Source organism: Narcine bancroftii, chromosome 2, assembly GCF_036971445.1.
Source record: "Narcine bancroftii isolate sNarBan1 chromosome 2, sNarBan1.hap1, whole genome shotgun sequence".
Taxonomy (NCBI): domain Eukaryota; kingdom Metazoa; phylum Chordata; class Chondrichthyes; order Torpediniformes; family Narcinidae; genus Narcine; species Narcine bancroftii.
This window is the reverse complement of record NC_091470.1, coordinates 369,442,224-369,457,965: the sequence shown is the minus strand read 5'-3', so window position 1 is coordinate 369,457,965 and position 15,742 is coordinate 369,442,224. Positions and strand designations below refer to the sequence as shown.

The window sequence follows — 15,742 nt, the reverse complement described above, 5'->3', positions numbered from 1 at the left end:
AACTTCAAACATGAAACTAGAATCAAACTTTAACTTAACTCTATTCTTATTATACTCTATACTAACCCAAATTACCCCCTTTTAATTCTAAGTGCACGTGTATGTAATGTGACCTACTCTAAATCTTATAAAATCTCCCCAAATATTAATATTGTTACACATGGAAGCAGACCATTTGGCCCAGTGTTCATGTTAACCAGTGAGCATCCTTCCATATTAATCCTAATAGCTCTTGGTCCATAGCCTGCTCTACTGAGGCAATTCATGTGCTCATTTAGGCACTACTTAAATGCTGTCAGCAGGTGGCAATGTGTGATGAGCGAGCAGTTAGTCGAGCATTCAAGTCTCTGGGATTCGTAGGTTGGCAGCAGAGAGAACGTATCAAGGGAAGTTGTTACAAATGAGCAGGCCATTGGTATGGCTACAGCTGGAGTACTGCTCATTGTAATACTATTACAGCACCAGCGATCTGGGTTGAGATCTGGCACTGTCTGTAAGGAGTTTTTGCGTTCTCCTCATGCCTGAGTGGATTTCCTCCCACCCTTCAAAAACGGACAGGGGTTGTCAGTTAATTGGTGCACAGCAGTGGGTCTCGACCTTTTTCTTTCCACTCACATCCCACTTTAAATAATCCCTATGCCATCGGTGCTCTGTGATTAGTAAGGGATTGCGTAAGGTAGGATGTGAGTGGAAAGAAAAGGTTTTAATCGTCCCTCATTGACTTGTTATGTGCACGGTTTCATAACTCCAAAAGAAATGGGCCAATGACAATTTTTCTCAAGCAAAATTCAGTAACAATTGGGTCCAGAGCAGTGATTCTCAACCTTCCCTTCCCACCCACATCCCACCTTAACCAACCCCTTACTAATCACAGAGCATCTATGGCATTGGAATTATTTAAGGTGGTCTGTGAGTGGAAAGAAAAAGGTTGAAAACCACTGGTATACAATAAAATCCCCATTATCCACAATTCAAGCAACTGGCAAAATAAAAATTACAGAAAATAAATGGGTAAAAATAACCAGGAGTTTAAATTGCTGTCCCCCAGCAATTATTTCGCCAATCACACAAAACACAATCTCAAGCAACCGGAGTATTCACTTCTCGGGCATCTACCAATCCCTATAGGTACTGGTTACTGGGGTTTTTTTTTTACTGTAACTTGGTGGGCTGGAAGACTTGTTGCTGTGCTATATGTCTAAATTTAATTAATCCACACTCGAGGGGGATAGACAAGAGTAAATGTTGGTAGGCCATTGGTTCTCAACCTTCTTTCCATTCAATTACCACTTTAAGTAATCCCTATTCATCTGTGAATCTGTGAATCCAGGAGCTGCTGGCAAAGAAGCGAGCTGCCCACCAGGCTCACCTTGCAAAGCCGTCCTGGCCAGAGAAGAAACAAGCCTTCCGTTGTGCATGCAGCCATCTTCAGCGCAAACTCCGGGAGATCCAAAATGAGTGGTGGACTAGCCTCGCCAAACGAACCCAGCTCAGCGCAGACATTGGCGACTTCAGGGGTTTTTACGAGGCTCCATAAATCTTCGTCTGCGAAGCCAAGCCAAAGAAGAAATGCTGTGTACGGCCCCTCACCCCAGGTCCAAAGCCCGCTGCGCAGCTCAGACGGCAAAGTCCTCCTCAGCAACAAGATCTCCATCCTCAACCGATGGTCAGAACACTTCCAATCTCTTTTCAGTGCCAACCGTTCAGTCCAAGAATCTGCCCTGCTCCAGCTCCCTCAACAGCCCCTAAGGCTAGAAATGGATGAGGTCCTCACCCGGGAAGAGACATATAAGGCAATTGAACAACTGAAAAGTGGCAAAGCAGCAGGTATGGATGGAATCCCCCCAGAGGTCTGGAAGGCTGGCGGCAAAACTCTGCATGTCAAACTGCATGAGTTTTTCAAGCTTTGTTGGGACCAAGGAAAGCTGCCTCAGGACCTTCGTGATGCCATCATCATCACCCTGTACAAAAACAAAGGCGAGAAATCAGACTGCTCAAACTACAGGGGAATCACGCTGCTCTCCATTGCAGGCAAAATCTTCGCTAGGATTCTCCTAAATAGAATAATACCTAGTGTCGCCGAGAATGTTCTCCCAGAATCACAGTGCAAACAGAGGAACTACTGACATGGTCTTTGTCCTCAGACAGCTCCAAGAAAAGTGCAGAGAACAAAACAAAAGACTCTACATCACCTTTGTTGACCTCACCAAAGCCTTCGACACCGTGAGCAGGAAAGGGCTTTGGCAAATACTAGAGCGCATCGGATGCCCCCCAAAGTTCCTCAACATGGTTATCCAACTGCACGAAAACCAACAAAGTCGGGTCAGATACAGCAATGAGCTCTCTGAACCTTTCTCCATAAACAATGGCGTGAAGCAAGGCTGCGTTCTCGCACCAACCCTCTTTTCAATCTTCTTCAGTATGATGCTGAAACAAGCCATGAAAGACCTCAAAAATGAAGACGCTGTTCACATCCGGTACCGCACGGATGGCAGTCTCTTCAATCTGAGGCGCCTGCAAGCTCACACCAAGACACAAGAGAAACTTGTCCGTGAACTACTCTTTGCAGACGATGCCGCTTTAGTTGCCCATTCAGAGCCAGCTCTTCAGCGCTTGACGTCCTGTTTGGCGGAAACTGCCAAAATGTTTGGCCTGGAAGTCAGCCTGAAGAAAACTGAGGTCCTCCATCAGCCAGCTCCCCACCATGACTTCCAGCCCCCCCACATCTCCATCGGGCACACAAAACTCAAAACGGTCAACCAGTTTACCTATTTCGGCTGCACCATTTCATCGGATGCAAGGATCGACAACGAGATAGACAACAGACTTGCCAAGGCAAATAGCGCCTTTAGAAGACTACACAAAAGAGTCTGGAAAAACAACCAACTGAAAAACCTCACAAAGATTAGCGTATACAGAGCCGTTGTAATACCCACACTCCTGTTCGGCTCCGAATCACGGGTCCTCTACCGGCATCACCTGCGGCTCCTAGAACGCTTCCACCAGCGTTGTCTCCGCTCCATCCTCAACATTCATTGGAGCGACTTCATCACCAACATCGAAGTACTCGAGATGGCAGAGGCCAACAGCATCGCTGCTGAAGATCCAACTGCGCTGGGTAGGTCACGTCTCCAGAATGGAGGACCATCGCCTTCCCAAGATCGTGTTATATGGCGAGCTCTCCACTGGCCACCTTGACAGAGGTGCACCAAAGAAGAGGTACAAGGACTGCTTAAAGAAATCTCTTGGTGCCTGCCACATTGACCACCGCCAGTGGGCTGATCTCGCCTCAAACCGTGCATCTTGGCGCCTCACAGTTTGGCGGGCAGCAACCTCCTTTGAAGAAGACCGCAGAGCCCACCTCACTGACAAAAGGCAAAGGAGGAAAAACCCAACACCCAACCCCAACCCACCAATTTTCCCTTGCAACCGCTGCAACCGTGTCTGCCTGTCCCTCATCGGACTTGTCAGCCACAAACGAGCCTGCAGCTGACGTGGACATTACCCCTCCATAAATCTTCGTCCGCGAAGCCAAGCCAAAGATTCATCTGTGATTAGTAAGGGATTGCTTAGGGTGGGATGTGAAGGTCCTGGATTAGGTTTACACGAATGGTTTAAAGAGGGGCGGATCTTGGCTGTAAGGGAAAAGCTGAGGACGTCTTGGTTGGAGCAAAGATTGAAGAGGTTTGCAGGATAAAGAGGGAGAAATAAATCCCTGTAATGAATGATTCAAGGGCTGGGATGACATTTTGGGTAACAGATACAAGGGAGAATCTGAAAATGTTTTACTTTATAGTTCATAGTTTGCTACCTGTGCACAGAACTAAATGTGGCTTTTGTAAGAGGAATGTGGCACAAAAATCGGGAGACGAAGCTGTGGGAGAAATGGGACCAGCAGAACAGAATTTCTCACTTTGAGCAACATGGACTTGATGGCTTCATTTTATACAGTGACGATTCTAAGATAGACAGTGCAATACTATTCAAGCACCAGCAACCCAGATTAGAATCCAGCGCTGTCTGCAAGAAGTTTCTACGCTCTCCCCATGTCTGCTCCGGTTTCCTTCAAACCTATGGTGCTTGAGGTGAATGGGGTAATTGGGTAGCATGTGCTGGAAGGGCCTGTTACTGTGCTGTATGTCTTAAGTTAAAATTAAAAAGTTCTACACCATCCTGACTTGGAAACCTATCAACTCTCCTTCAATGCTGAGTCTAAATTCTGGGATATAAACTCTGTGGACATGATTGTTCTTGTGTCTTTGACCATAAGCTCCCAATGTGCAGATCCTCCAAAATTCTCGATCGCTGCTGCCACACAAGTATGCAAGGCACACCAACTACAATAATATAAATTAAAATGACGTCACTATGTAATGAGACGGGAAAATATAACAAATGTGAAAGATTAAGCCTTCGCAGTTGGAAAGAGCTTCACCACAAGTACTGCCATGGTTTGGGGAGGCATCCACCAAGAATGGGAAGCTCGTTCCCTTCGAGTCTGCTTGTGTTCCACTACAACCCCAGAGACTGCAGACTTACCTACTCAACTCCAGGCAGTTCACCATTAACGTTTTCAAGGCCATTTGAACGCGCGATAAATGTCTGTACCATTTCAACACTCAAAACCTTGGAAATCATTGTTTTATTTTACTGCGTGTAAAAAAAAAAAAAAAAAGAAAAAGTGTATAAACTCGTGGTCATTGAGGAAATTTTAATGAAAAGCATTAATTACATGGCTAAGCAATTGTATCCGCTTGTAATTGTTCCTTTCTCATGTTATTAAGTCACAGCCCTTGAGTGGAGTCGTTGCAGCAAAATCCCTATCAGCTGTCACTCTGAACCAGTCAACACCTGGAAGTTCAGATCCTGCACAAGTTCTGCAGACCAGTGTTTCACCAGTAAGCTTCTTGTGTTGATTAATCGGGAGTGGGCACTGGTGATGGTGATGGCATGACAGTCTGGGTCTCCTCCCATTTCAATGTTGCCCATTGCCTTTCGTAAAGGGTGTCACATTGTCCAACCAGCCTCTCAGCCTTTTATTGGCTATGGTCCCCTTCGAACTCTACTCAGAGTTTATGGGCCCCCCTTCCCATGGAAGTTTTGGTTTCTTCTGTACTTCTCTTCTACCAACTACATTAAAAAAATTAATTGTTATGCGAATTGAAAAGAAAACAAGGCTTTTACTTAAGTGTGAGGAGGGGGGTGGGGAATGGGGGTGGGGAATGGGGGTGGGGGTGGCGTAGGGCCCCAGTTGAGAATGGCTGGGTCTATCCGACATTCACAGTGGATGCATTAGTTAACAAAACCAGGCCATTGTCATTGTAAAGTTCTCCAATTGTTTTCTTCTACTTGCCACGATTCTGCAAAAAAAAAGCTCTCCTTGACCTTGTTTCAACCTTGAACATCCACTTGAGCTGATCAAAGTCGGCCCCCAAATTTCTGAATCTGGGATGCAAAGTGAGAAACCTGTCTTTGTTTCCCTACCTTACCCTCCACTCGCTAATATCCCTCTAATTTGGGAAGAAAGTGGGAACAGTAGGGTTTGAATTACTTCTGTTGTTCATTGTCATGTTTCCTGAAATCCAGTGGGAAATCTTTTTTGTTATATGCGATCCAGTCATGGCAGTCCATCCTCATGCAACAGGTATAAAACAATAGTGCACAGTGTAATGTTACAATAGGTAAGTGCTGGGTATGGAATGGAGGAAACCACTGTTAAAACCGTTCAAGGGAATTAACTATTGGCAATAAGACGTCCATTCAAGTGTCTCACAGCAGGAAAGGTACTGCCTTTGAGCTTGAAAATGAACCTTCTGATTTGCACATCTTCTGCTTGACGGATGGTTGGGGAGGGTAAAGAGTGTGTGACTGGGTTGGGATAGGTTCTTTAACATATTGGCAACTTTCTTGAGACAGGAAGTAGAGTGGAGTCGATGGCAAGGGAGGTTTGTTTGTGTGATGGCCTGAGCTCTCTCCACCACCCTCTGGTTCCTTACGATCTTGGGCAGAGCCTTTCCTGCCCAGAGCTGTGACTGTGATGCATCTAGCTTTGATACTTTCTGTGGTGCATCCGTAGAAAGCTGGTATGAGACACTGGGGGCATTGATTTCTCAACCCTGTCAAATGTAAGCTATATTATGCTTCTAGCTGATAATATACATTTAAAGGTTCAGGAGTTCAAGATTCCTTTGTCATGTAATATGACAGAATATGTAATCACACAAAATTGCCTTCTTCCTGCCATAAGGCAGACAATGAGTTGCCATGAGCAGTTTCCGGAACCTCTTACAGTAAGAGAGAAAGAGGTGCAAAAGAGAGTCTCTTCAGAGACACTGAGTGCCCGTCGATTCGCCTCCAGTGTTCTTGCAGCCGCACAGACTCCTATTCGATCCATCAGCAACCAAGCTCCAGATCCAAACCTCCGATGAGATCAGGAAGCCTTCACTGCCTGAGGCCCTTCAGGGACTCTCTTGCCCCCAGCGCCCTCTTGAATCCCGGCTCTGATACCTGGTTCCCACGAGCCACTCTCCTGCAGCCCGTGCGGTTCCCCCGACCGGAAGTTGCCACAGTCTGTGTGGGTCCCTCAGCCACTGGTCCGCCATCGAGTTAACCCCATGCTGTAGGGTCGTCACCTCTGCGTCTCCTTCTCGCGGGGTGGGTTTTTGGAATCCATTGCTCCCTAGATTCTAAAACCCCTCAAGGCCGCAGCCGAACGCAGGTGCTGCCATTTTGGGCACAGACCTGTCAGTTGCTGAATTATAATTAAAAACACCTGGCTCCTTTAACAGGCCATGTTATGCCTTACCGAGTTGTCGGCATTAGGACCGGGTGGTTGAACCTTTTGCAGTAGCCATGTGTCTCTGCTCTTCCGGCTAATCACCACTGCTCCAGCAACGTCGTCATCTTAAATTCATGGCTCAATCAAGGACAATCAGCATGAAATACATATTCTTGAACCTTTCTATCTTGACACTCTTAATGTTCTTTTGAATTCGATTTTCCCTCGGTTTGCTGAAACTGATGACCCAAGTCGATAGGGTCATGAAGGTGTATGGTGCATCTGCCTTCATTTGTCAGAGCGCTGAGTGCAAGAGTAGGGATGTGTTACAGCTGGTCAAAGTTGTTAGTCGCATTGCACACATTATTGTGGGCATTATTAATGACATTGTGAGGAAAGAATCTCTACTTCCTTGGGAGTTTGTGGAGGTATGGTAGGACACCAGAAACCCGGGCAAATTTCTACCGAGGTGTGGTGGATAGTGTTCTGACCGGCTGCATCACGGTCTGCTATGGGGACACCAATACCCCTGAGTGTAAAGCCCTCCAAAAAGTAGTGGACACAGCCCAGAACATCACAGACAAAACCTTCCCCACCCTAAAGGGAACACTGCTGTCAGAGAGCAGCAGCGATCATCAAGGATCCACACCACCCAGCACATGCTCTATTCTCGCTGCTGCCATCAGAAAAAAGGTATCGATGCCACAGACTCGCACCCAGCAGGTTCAGGAACAGCTACTCCCCCTCCACCATCAGACTCCTCAATGACAAACTTAATCAGGGACTCACTTAAGGACTTGTACTGTCCACTTTATCGATTTTATTTATTATTTTCTCTGTATTGCACAGTCAGTTTGTTTACATTTCTTTATCTGTTCACATTTATTTATTTGTGTACATATGTACTATGTTTACAGTGTTTTTATTACCAATAAGAGGTAATTCTGCTGCACCCACAGGAAAAAAGAGTATGTGATGACATGTATGTACTCTGACAATAAATCTGAAAAAACGAGGATACAACTTAAGGATTGAAAGGTCTCCACTTAGAACAGAAATGCGGAGGAATTTCTTCATCCAGAGGGTGGTGATCTGTGAAATTTGTTGCCACAGGCAGTTGTGGAGGCCAAGTCTTTGGATGTATTTAAGGGAGAGATCGATAGGTACTTGAATAGCTAGGGCATCAGAGGTTAAGGGAGAAAGTTGGCTGAGTAGTGAAAATGGATCAGCTCATTGAATGGTAGGGCAGACTAGATGGGCTGACTAGCCTATTTCTGCTTCTGTGGCTTATTCTGTTATGGTCTTAATATGCTGGAAAGGGTGCAGAAAATTGCTACTGCGCTCATAGCATCTACATCCTAATGAGGTGACTGGAACTGAATACAATAAGACTGATTGTTTTGCAGGTGTCTTTCTTTCCTTGTGCTCACATTCCTTATAATTCTGTTTTTGCAGGAAACTTTGGAAAATGTGAAGAAATGCAAGAACTTTCTTGCAACGTTAATCAAACTGGCTTCTGGTGGATCCCAGTCAGGGCAGATGTCCAACAACGTGAAAACATTAGTGCAAAAGCTACTGGTGAGACTGGATTGCCTTAAACAGTATACTTCCAATGCTTTTAACTAGAGAACCATTCCTGATCTGCACCCATTCCTTAGCCATCCCTACCCTTCCCATCCATGTACCTCTCCAAATTCTTCTTGAATGTTAAAATTGAGCCCACATTCACTAGTTCAGCTGGACGCTCATTCTGCACTCCCACCACTCTCTGTGTGAAGAAATTTTCCTTCATGTTCCCCCCTATATTTTTTTATTTTTCCCCTTTCACCCTTAACACATGTCCTCTGGTTTGTATCTCACCTACCCTCAGTGGAAAAAGCCTACCTTAGTGGTCCTCAACCTTTTTCTTTCCACTCACTTCCCACTTTAAGTAATCCCCATGTCATCAGTGCTCTGTGATTAGTAAGGGATTGCTTAAGGTGGGATGTGGGCGGGAAGGAAAGGTTGAGAATCACTGCTCTAGATCCAATTGTTACTGAAATATTTTGCTTAACAAAAATTGTTATTGGCCCATTTCCTTTGGAGTTATGAAACTATGCACCTAATGAGTCAATGAGGGACGATTAAAACAGTGGTTTTCAAACTTTTTCTTTCCACCACATCCCACCTTAAGCAATCCCTTACTAATCACAGAGCACCAATGGCATAGGGAATACTTAAAGTGGGATGTGAGTGGAAAGAAGGTTGAGAACCACTGCCCTACCAACATTTATTTTTGTCTGTCCTCATAATTTTAAATCCTTCTATCAAATCTCCCCTCATTCTTCTACGCTCCAGGGAATAAAGTCCTAACCTGTTTAACCTTTCCCTGTAACTCATTTCCTGAAGTCCTGGCGACATTCTCTGCATTTTTTTAATCTTATTGATATCTTTCTTGTAGCTAGGTAACCAAAGAGGCACACAATACTCCAAATTTGGCCTACTTATGTATTATTCAACTTTACCATTGCATCCCAACTCCTGTGCTCAATAGTTTGATTTATGAAGGCTAACAGGATGACTGTGTAACTATTACATCAATATCAAAATTTGAGCGTGATAGATTTGAAGTAATTGGATGAAGAAGAGTTGAAGAACAGAATTGGCTGCAGGGGTCTGGGACATTTCCCTGAGAAAATGGAGGCAGAAACTCATCACTGAGTACCTGATGAGTTTCAACCTTAAGTTGATCCATTTCCTCACTCAGCCCTACTGCCCGGCCTTCTTCCCATAACATTTAATGCCCTGGCTAATCAAAAATCTACCAGTCTCTGCCTTAAATACACCCAATGACCCGGCCTCTACAACTGCCTGGGGCAACAAGTTCCAGAAATTCCTCAGCATCTCTGTTCTCAGCAGGTGCCCTTCAATCCTGAAGTTGTGCCCTCTTGCCTAGACTCTCATCATGGGAAACAAGCTTTCTACACTCTCCACACTTTTCAACATTCAAAAAGTTTCAATGAGATCCACCCCCCCCCCTCTTATTTTCCTAAATTCCAGTGAGAACAGGTGCTGTCAAACAGCTGCTCCTTGTGTGATAACCCTTTCATTCCTAAATCATCCTTGTGAACCTCCTCTGAACCCTCTCCAACGTCAGCTCATCCTTTCATAAATGAGGAGCCCAAAAACTGTTCACAGTACCCCAAATGAGAACTCGCCAGTGCCTTATAAAGTAATCTCATCACATCCCTGCTCTTGCATTCATTTCAAGACTAATAGAATATGAGATTTTTGATCTTTAGTGTCAGGAGCTGCATAAGCAGTGCTGTTCTTGCCTGGACTCTGGCTTTAACGAACTTTGTGTGATTGATTTTTGTTTTAATTAACAATGGCCTGCGATTGTAGCTTTGAAATGTTGTGTTTTCCTTTAGGATGGGAAATTGGAAGTGGAGGAATTCACAAGCCAGCTGTACCAAGAGCTCAAGTCTTCCCCACAGCCTTACCTTGTGCCTTTTCTCAAGGTAAACCACTGCATGACCCCTTGCTGTGATCACTGGTGTATTCAAAGACTTGTACTTTCACGTATGCAGTGCAACTTTAGAGAATGGCTTGAGGGAAATCTTATTCAATGTTTCTGTTCAGTATGCTACTAAAAAGGCTGGTGCCTTATGAAGATTGGTCACCCAATTCCTGATAGATGCGTGACACTTGAAGCGAGATCTCCACGGATTGGACAACTAGAGCAGAATCCTTTTCTTTCATGAAATGGCATTGACCTTGAGGGTTTATTTTGTTCCATTTCTGCCACTATTGTGGTTTTTCACCTTCATCAAGCCTTAAGCATGAACCTTGGATGAATCTCACACTGGCAAAAAAAAAACTATTACCCTTGTATGGTTTTGTTAATTTTTAATTGTAAATTTCTCTGTACCTTGCACAATTTTACCATGGAACATTATTGACTCTTGAATTCACTTTGAATAGCACATAAAACAAAACTTCTTGCTGTATCTTGCGTTATGAGTCCAGAGGACTCCAAAACCCAGCAGCAATAAATATTCACCAAGACAAATGGTTACTTAAACAAAAGTTGCTTTTATTTATCTTTAAACATGAAAATAGAATTACACTTCAACTTAACTCTATTGACTTACTTAACCTGACTTAACCCCCTTCTAATTCTAAGTGCACATGTGTGTAATGTGTATGTGTTCAGAAAAGTTCTTTGGTTCACATTCCAGTCTCACTTCTCATTCTTCCAAGTTCACTGGTTGCAGGCAATTCTTATGCTGTGCATAGAATTTGACATTTATAAAGTTCACCCAGGCTTTGGTGCTTGAAAGGTAAATGGTTACCGCTCAGGAAGGTTCTTGTTGGTTTTCAGAAAGAGATTTGTTATTCCAGGAATCTACAACTGATGTACTTCCATCAGCCACTCCAGTGTCTTGCTGACAAAACTAGTCCCAACAGGGATCTCCAGATGATAACCTCTTTCTTTCAGGTCACCACAGAGTTTCTTTTTGTTTTACATTAGACACCCAGTCCTCTCTTCTTATATGAACCACAAGGGCTTTGACTAGGCCATCTTCCAAACTGGGGCTTCTTGCCAGCTTGTCCTGTTTCAGTCTCAGCTGCTCTTGCTGGCTGTAACACTGTACAAGTGATCTCTCTCTCTCTCTCTCTCTCTCTCTCTCTCTCTCTCTCTCTCTCTCTCTCTCTCTCTCTCTCTCTCTCTCTCTCTCTCTCTCACACACTGAGAGAAAGCCTGTTTTACTCTCTCTGCTTCCAAAATTACATGACCCTCTTACAACAGCAAGCTCTCCTCCAGACAGCAGCAGCTCCAGCCTGCTCTTTCATCTGTTGCCTTTGGTAAACAACAATCCATTAGTGAAGTCTCTTGAGCACTCTTCAAAGTTCTTGCAAAAATGTGAGAAGCCAACATGTGTAGCATTAGCAGAGCTCCACTATTTCAAATAAGATCTGTTTTAAAGTGTTTGTAGGTGACCTACACTAACAAACCTTTCCCAATTTATCTCTCCAAAACGTATCTATATACTCTGTCACACTTGGTACATTTAATGCATTTTTGAAAGATATGCGGCAAATCATAAAATTTCTGTTTTGAGCCTTTGATTAACAGCTCGATTTTGGAAGAAGCCTCCCGGATTTTCCATTCTTTCCATTTAAAATGATAATTTCCACCCCTCAATTGTGCTTCATGCAAGTTCAGTACCAATGGTGAGCAGTGATTGCATCTACTGAGAACAATTGATAGAAATCTAGTTCTGTAATTATAATCGCAGTAAGCACCGGTTTATATAAAATACTGGGTGATGTGGAAATCGAGATGAGTTGATTCTGGTGCTTTGTGCAAATTCAGCAATTGAATGGAGTAAATGTGATGATGAAATTATGAAAAGTAGGTTTATATAAATGTCTAGCATTTGTGTATTAAATATAGCTGAAGATAATAGACAATAGGAGCTGGAGTAGGCCCTTCGGCCCATCGAGCCAGCACCGCCATTTTACAGATCATGGCTGATCACTACTATCAGTACCCCTTTCCAGCCTTATCCCCATAACCCTTAACTCCTTTGCCCACTAGAGTCTTATCTAACTCTCTTTTGAACATAATCAGCGAATCCGCCTCTACCACCCTCTGTGGCAGAGCATTCCACAGATTCACACTTCTCTGGGTAGAAAAATGTTTTCTCATCTCCGTCCTAAAGGGCCTACTCTGTATTCTTAAACTATGCCCTCTAGTCCTCGTCTCCCCCATCATAGGGAACAAGTAATCCGACTTCACCTTGTCTATCCCCCTGATGATTTTGTATACCTCAATCATGTCCCCCCTCATCCTTCTAAACTCCATCGGATACAAGTCCAGTTTTTCTAGCCTTTCAGCATATGTCAACCCTGCCATCCCTGGAACTAACCTTGTAAATCTGCGCTGCACACCCTCTATAGCTAGTATGTCCTTCCTCAAAATTGGAGACCAGAACTGGACGCAATACTCCAGGTGGGGTCTCACCAGGGCCCTGTACAACTGCAGAAGGGCGTCTCTGTTCCTATACTCCAATCCCCTCTTTATGAAAGCCAACATGCCATTTGCCTTCTTCACAGCTTTCTGAACCTGCATGCAAGTCTTCAGTGACCGGTGAACAAGTACACCCAGATCCATTTGCTCCTCCCCACTCCCTAGCTTGTCTCCATTTAAATAATACTCAGCTTTCCTATTATTGCCCCCAAAATGGATAACCTCACATTTGCTCACATTGAACATCATCTTCCATTAAGCAGCCCACTCCCCCAACCTGTCCAAGTCCCTCTGCATTTTCCTGACATCCTCCTCACACCCCACACTGCCACCCAGTTTCGTGTCATCTGCAAATTTGCTCGTTATTAATAATCCCTTCATCCAAATCATTTACATAAATTACAAACAACTGAGGACCCAATACCGATCCCTGCGACACTCCACTCGTCACATCCTGCCATCCTGAAAAGGACCGGCTTACTCCAACCCTTTGTTTCCTATTTCTTAACCAATTTCCTATCCATGTCAGCACCTTACCTCCAATACCATGCTCCCTGATCTTGCCCACTAGTCTCCCATGCGGTACCTTATCAAAGGCCTTCTGGAAGTCCAAATACACCACATCCACTGGCTCTCCCAAGTCCACCCTCTTTGTCACATCCTCGAAAAATTCCAGAAGGTTAGTCAAGCATGACTTACCCTTAAGGAATCCATGCCGACTAGCCCTTATACGATTATTTCTGCCTAAGTGTTCTGCTATTACTCCTTTTATGATAGATTCCAATATCTTCCCCACCACTGACGTCAGGCTGACCGGTCTATAATTTCCCGTTTTCTTCCTCCCTCCCTTCTTAAAAATCGGCACCACATCAGCCACTCTCCAATCCTCAGGGACCTCCCCCGAATCTATGGAACTTTGGAAAATGTTGACCAGTGCCTCCACAATTTCCATAGCAACTTCTTTAAGCACCCTGGGATGCAGCCCATCAGGCCCTGGGGTTTTATCAGCCCTCAGTCCCAACAATTTACTCACAACCTCCTGTTTCTGGATCCGGATATCCATTAGATCCCCTACTTCCCCAAGAAAGTTCCCCAAGTCTCTTGATACATCATGACCACTACCCCCTAACTGACCATAACCTATATCCTCCTTGGTGAAGACAATTGCAAAGTATTTGTTAAATTCCTCAGCCATCTCCTTGTTTCCGGTAATAATTTCACCCTTTTCCATTCTTAATGGACCAATTTTAGACCGAACCAATTTCTTCCTCTTCACATATTTAAAAAAGCTTTTGCTATCCTCCATTATATTATTTGCTAATTTCCTCTCGTACTTCATTTTCCCCTCTCTTATGACTTTCTTAATTACCCCCTGATGCTCTTTGAAGGTTTCCCAATCCTCGAACTTTGCACTCCGCTTCGCTATCCTATACTTACTCCCTTTGGATTTGATATTACACTTGATTTCATTAGTTAGCCACGGCTGCCATTTGCATCTCCTAGAGCCTTTCCTCCACTTTGGAATAAATTTGTCCTGAAACCTGTGAAAAATGTCCAAAAATACCTGCCATTTTTCCCCATTTGTCCTCCCAGCTAGTGTATCTTTCCATTTTATTTTGGCTAGCTCCTCCCTCATAGCTGCATAATCCCCTTTATTTAACTGCAGTACAGATGCTTCCAACTTCCTTTCTTTTTCCCTTTCTAATTGCAGCTCAAAAGTAACCATACCACGGTCACTATTCCCTAATGGGCACTTGCGGTCTTTGTCGATGCTCGAGCCCAATGTAGGGCCTGACACTAGAGTGGGGCACTAAGAGAAGGTTGTGATTTGTTGAATCAAGGCAGTATCTGGTGATGGACCCTGTTCTGTTTTGAAGAGCAGGGACGTAGGCTGGTGTTCAAGCCGAAATCCTTCACAAAACCAGTATCAGACTGACCCTTGGTTATGGGAGGCAGCGGTTACCTCAGGGGATGTGGCGTGATCCTCAACCACTTGCTGTCACTGAAGGGATTTGTTTACCTTTCTTCTCTCTTCACATGGTGACTCTTTGAATGGCATGTAAAAGTTTTTCACTGTCTTGGGACATGTAACATTAATAAATCTAAATCTATTGGTGCTCTTTATGAAGCAACCAAAATGCAAGGCCCCATATTAATATCTTGTAAAGAATTTGGAATAATATGGCAAGAATGTTGCTTTTTCCACTGCGGTGTACAGTTAAGGTGAACAACATGGATCCTTAGAGCTGGAGGATTAAAAAATTCATTTTATTGTCAGAGATGAGAACCAGTGATAGTTTGTTTTACAAGCAGTCCAGCTGGATATCTGCAAATTCCACAAGTAAGACATCATAGAAGGGCAGAGTAAGAGATCGGCTAGTACAGAGCAAAGGCAACATAATTATACGATTGAGGTTCATTCATGAGTCAGTCAAGAGCAGGAATGAAACTGTCCTTCAAAATATTAGTGTGTGATCTCACCCTGGAATCATCTTCCCAATGTTTGCTGCGTTGGAGGGGGGTGTAGTGAGGAGAGCATGGACAAGGGGTCTTTTGATAAGCATGGGAGGTTAGTCAGGAAGGTTCAGATGCTAGGTATTCATGGTGAACTGGATTCGAAAACGGCTAGATGGGAGAAGCTAGAGAGTGGTGGTGGAAAATTGCTTCTCAGATTAGAGGCCTGTGACTAATGGTGCCTCAGGGATTGGTGCTGAGACCATTGTTGTTTGTCATCTATATCAATAATCTGGATGTTAATGTGGTCATTTGGACGAGCAAGTTTCCACACGACATTAAGATTGGGGGCATTGTGGACAGCGAAGCAGGTTTTCAAAGCTTGCAGAGGGATCTGGACCAACAGGTAAAATGGACTGAAAAATGCAGATGGAGTTTAATGCAGACAAGTGTGAGGTGTTGCATTTTGGAAGGACAAACCAAGAAAAAGACAT

The 15,742-nt window shown here is 44.2% G+C and overlaps 1 protein-coding gene across 6 annotated transcripts in view; it reads left to right on the top strand.

Annotated features, from left to right (window-relative positions):
• The window catches only part of LOC138755852 (transcription initiation factor TFIID subunit 4-like), a 161,503-nt gene that overhangs the window by 21,066 nt on the left and 124,695 nt on the right, over positions 1-15,742 (top strand). For 5 of the 6 annotated variants that reach the window (XR_011352589.1, XM_069922577.1, XM_069922574.1 and 2 more), the window contains exons 4-6: positions 4,785-4,898; positions 8,234-8,356; positions 10,189-10,278. Coding sequence is in view for 5 of the 6 variants with exons in the window: in XM_069922577.1 (XP_069778678.1) it covers positions 4,785-4,898; positions 8,234-8,356; positions 10,189-10,278 (327 nt within the window). In the remaining variant the exon portion in view is untranslated. The remainder of the gene's footprint in view (positions 1-4,784; positions 4,899-8,233; positions 8,357-10,188; positions 10,279-15,742) is intronic. The other variant, XM_069922576.1, reaches the window with a different exon arrangement.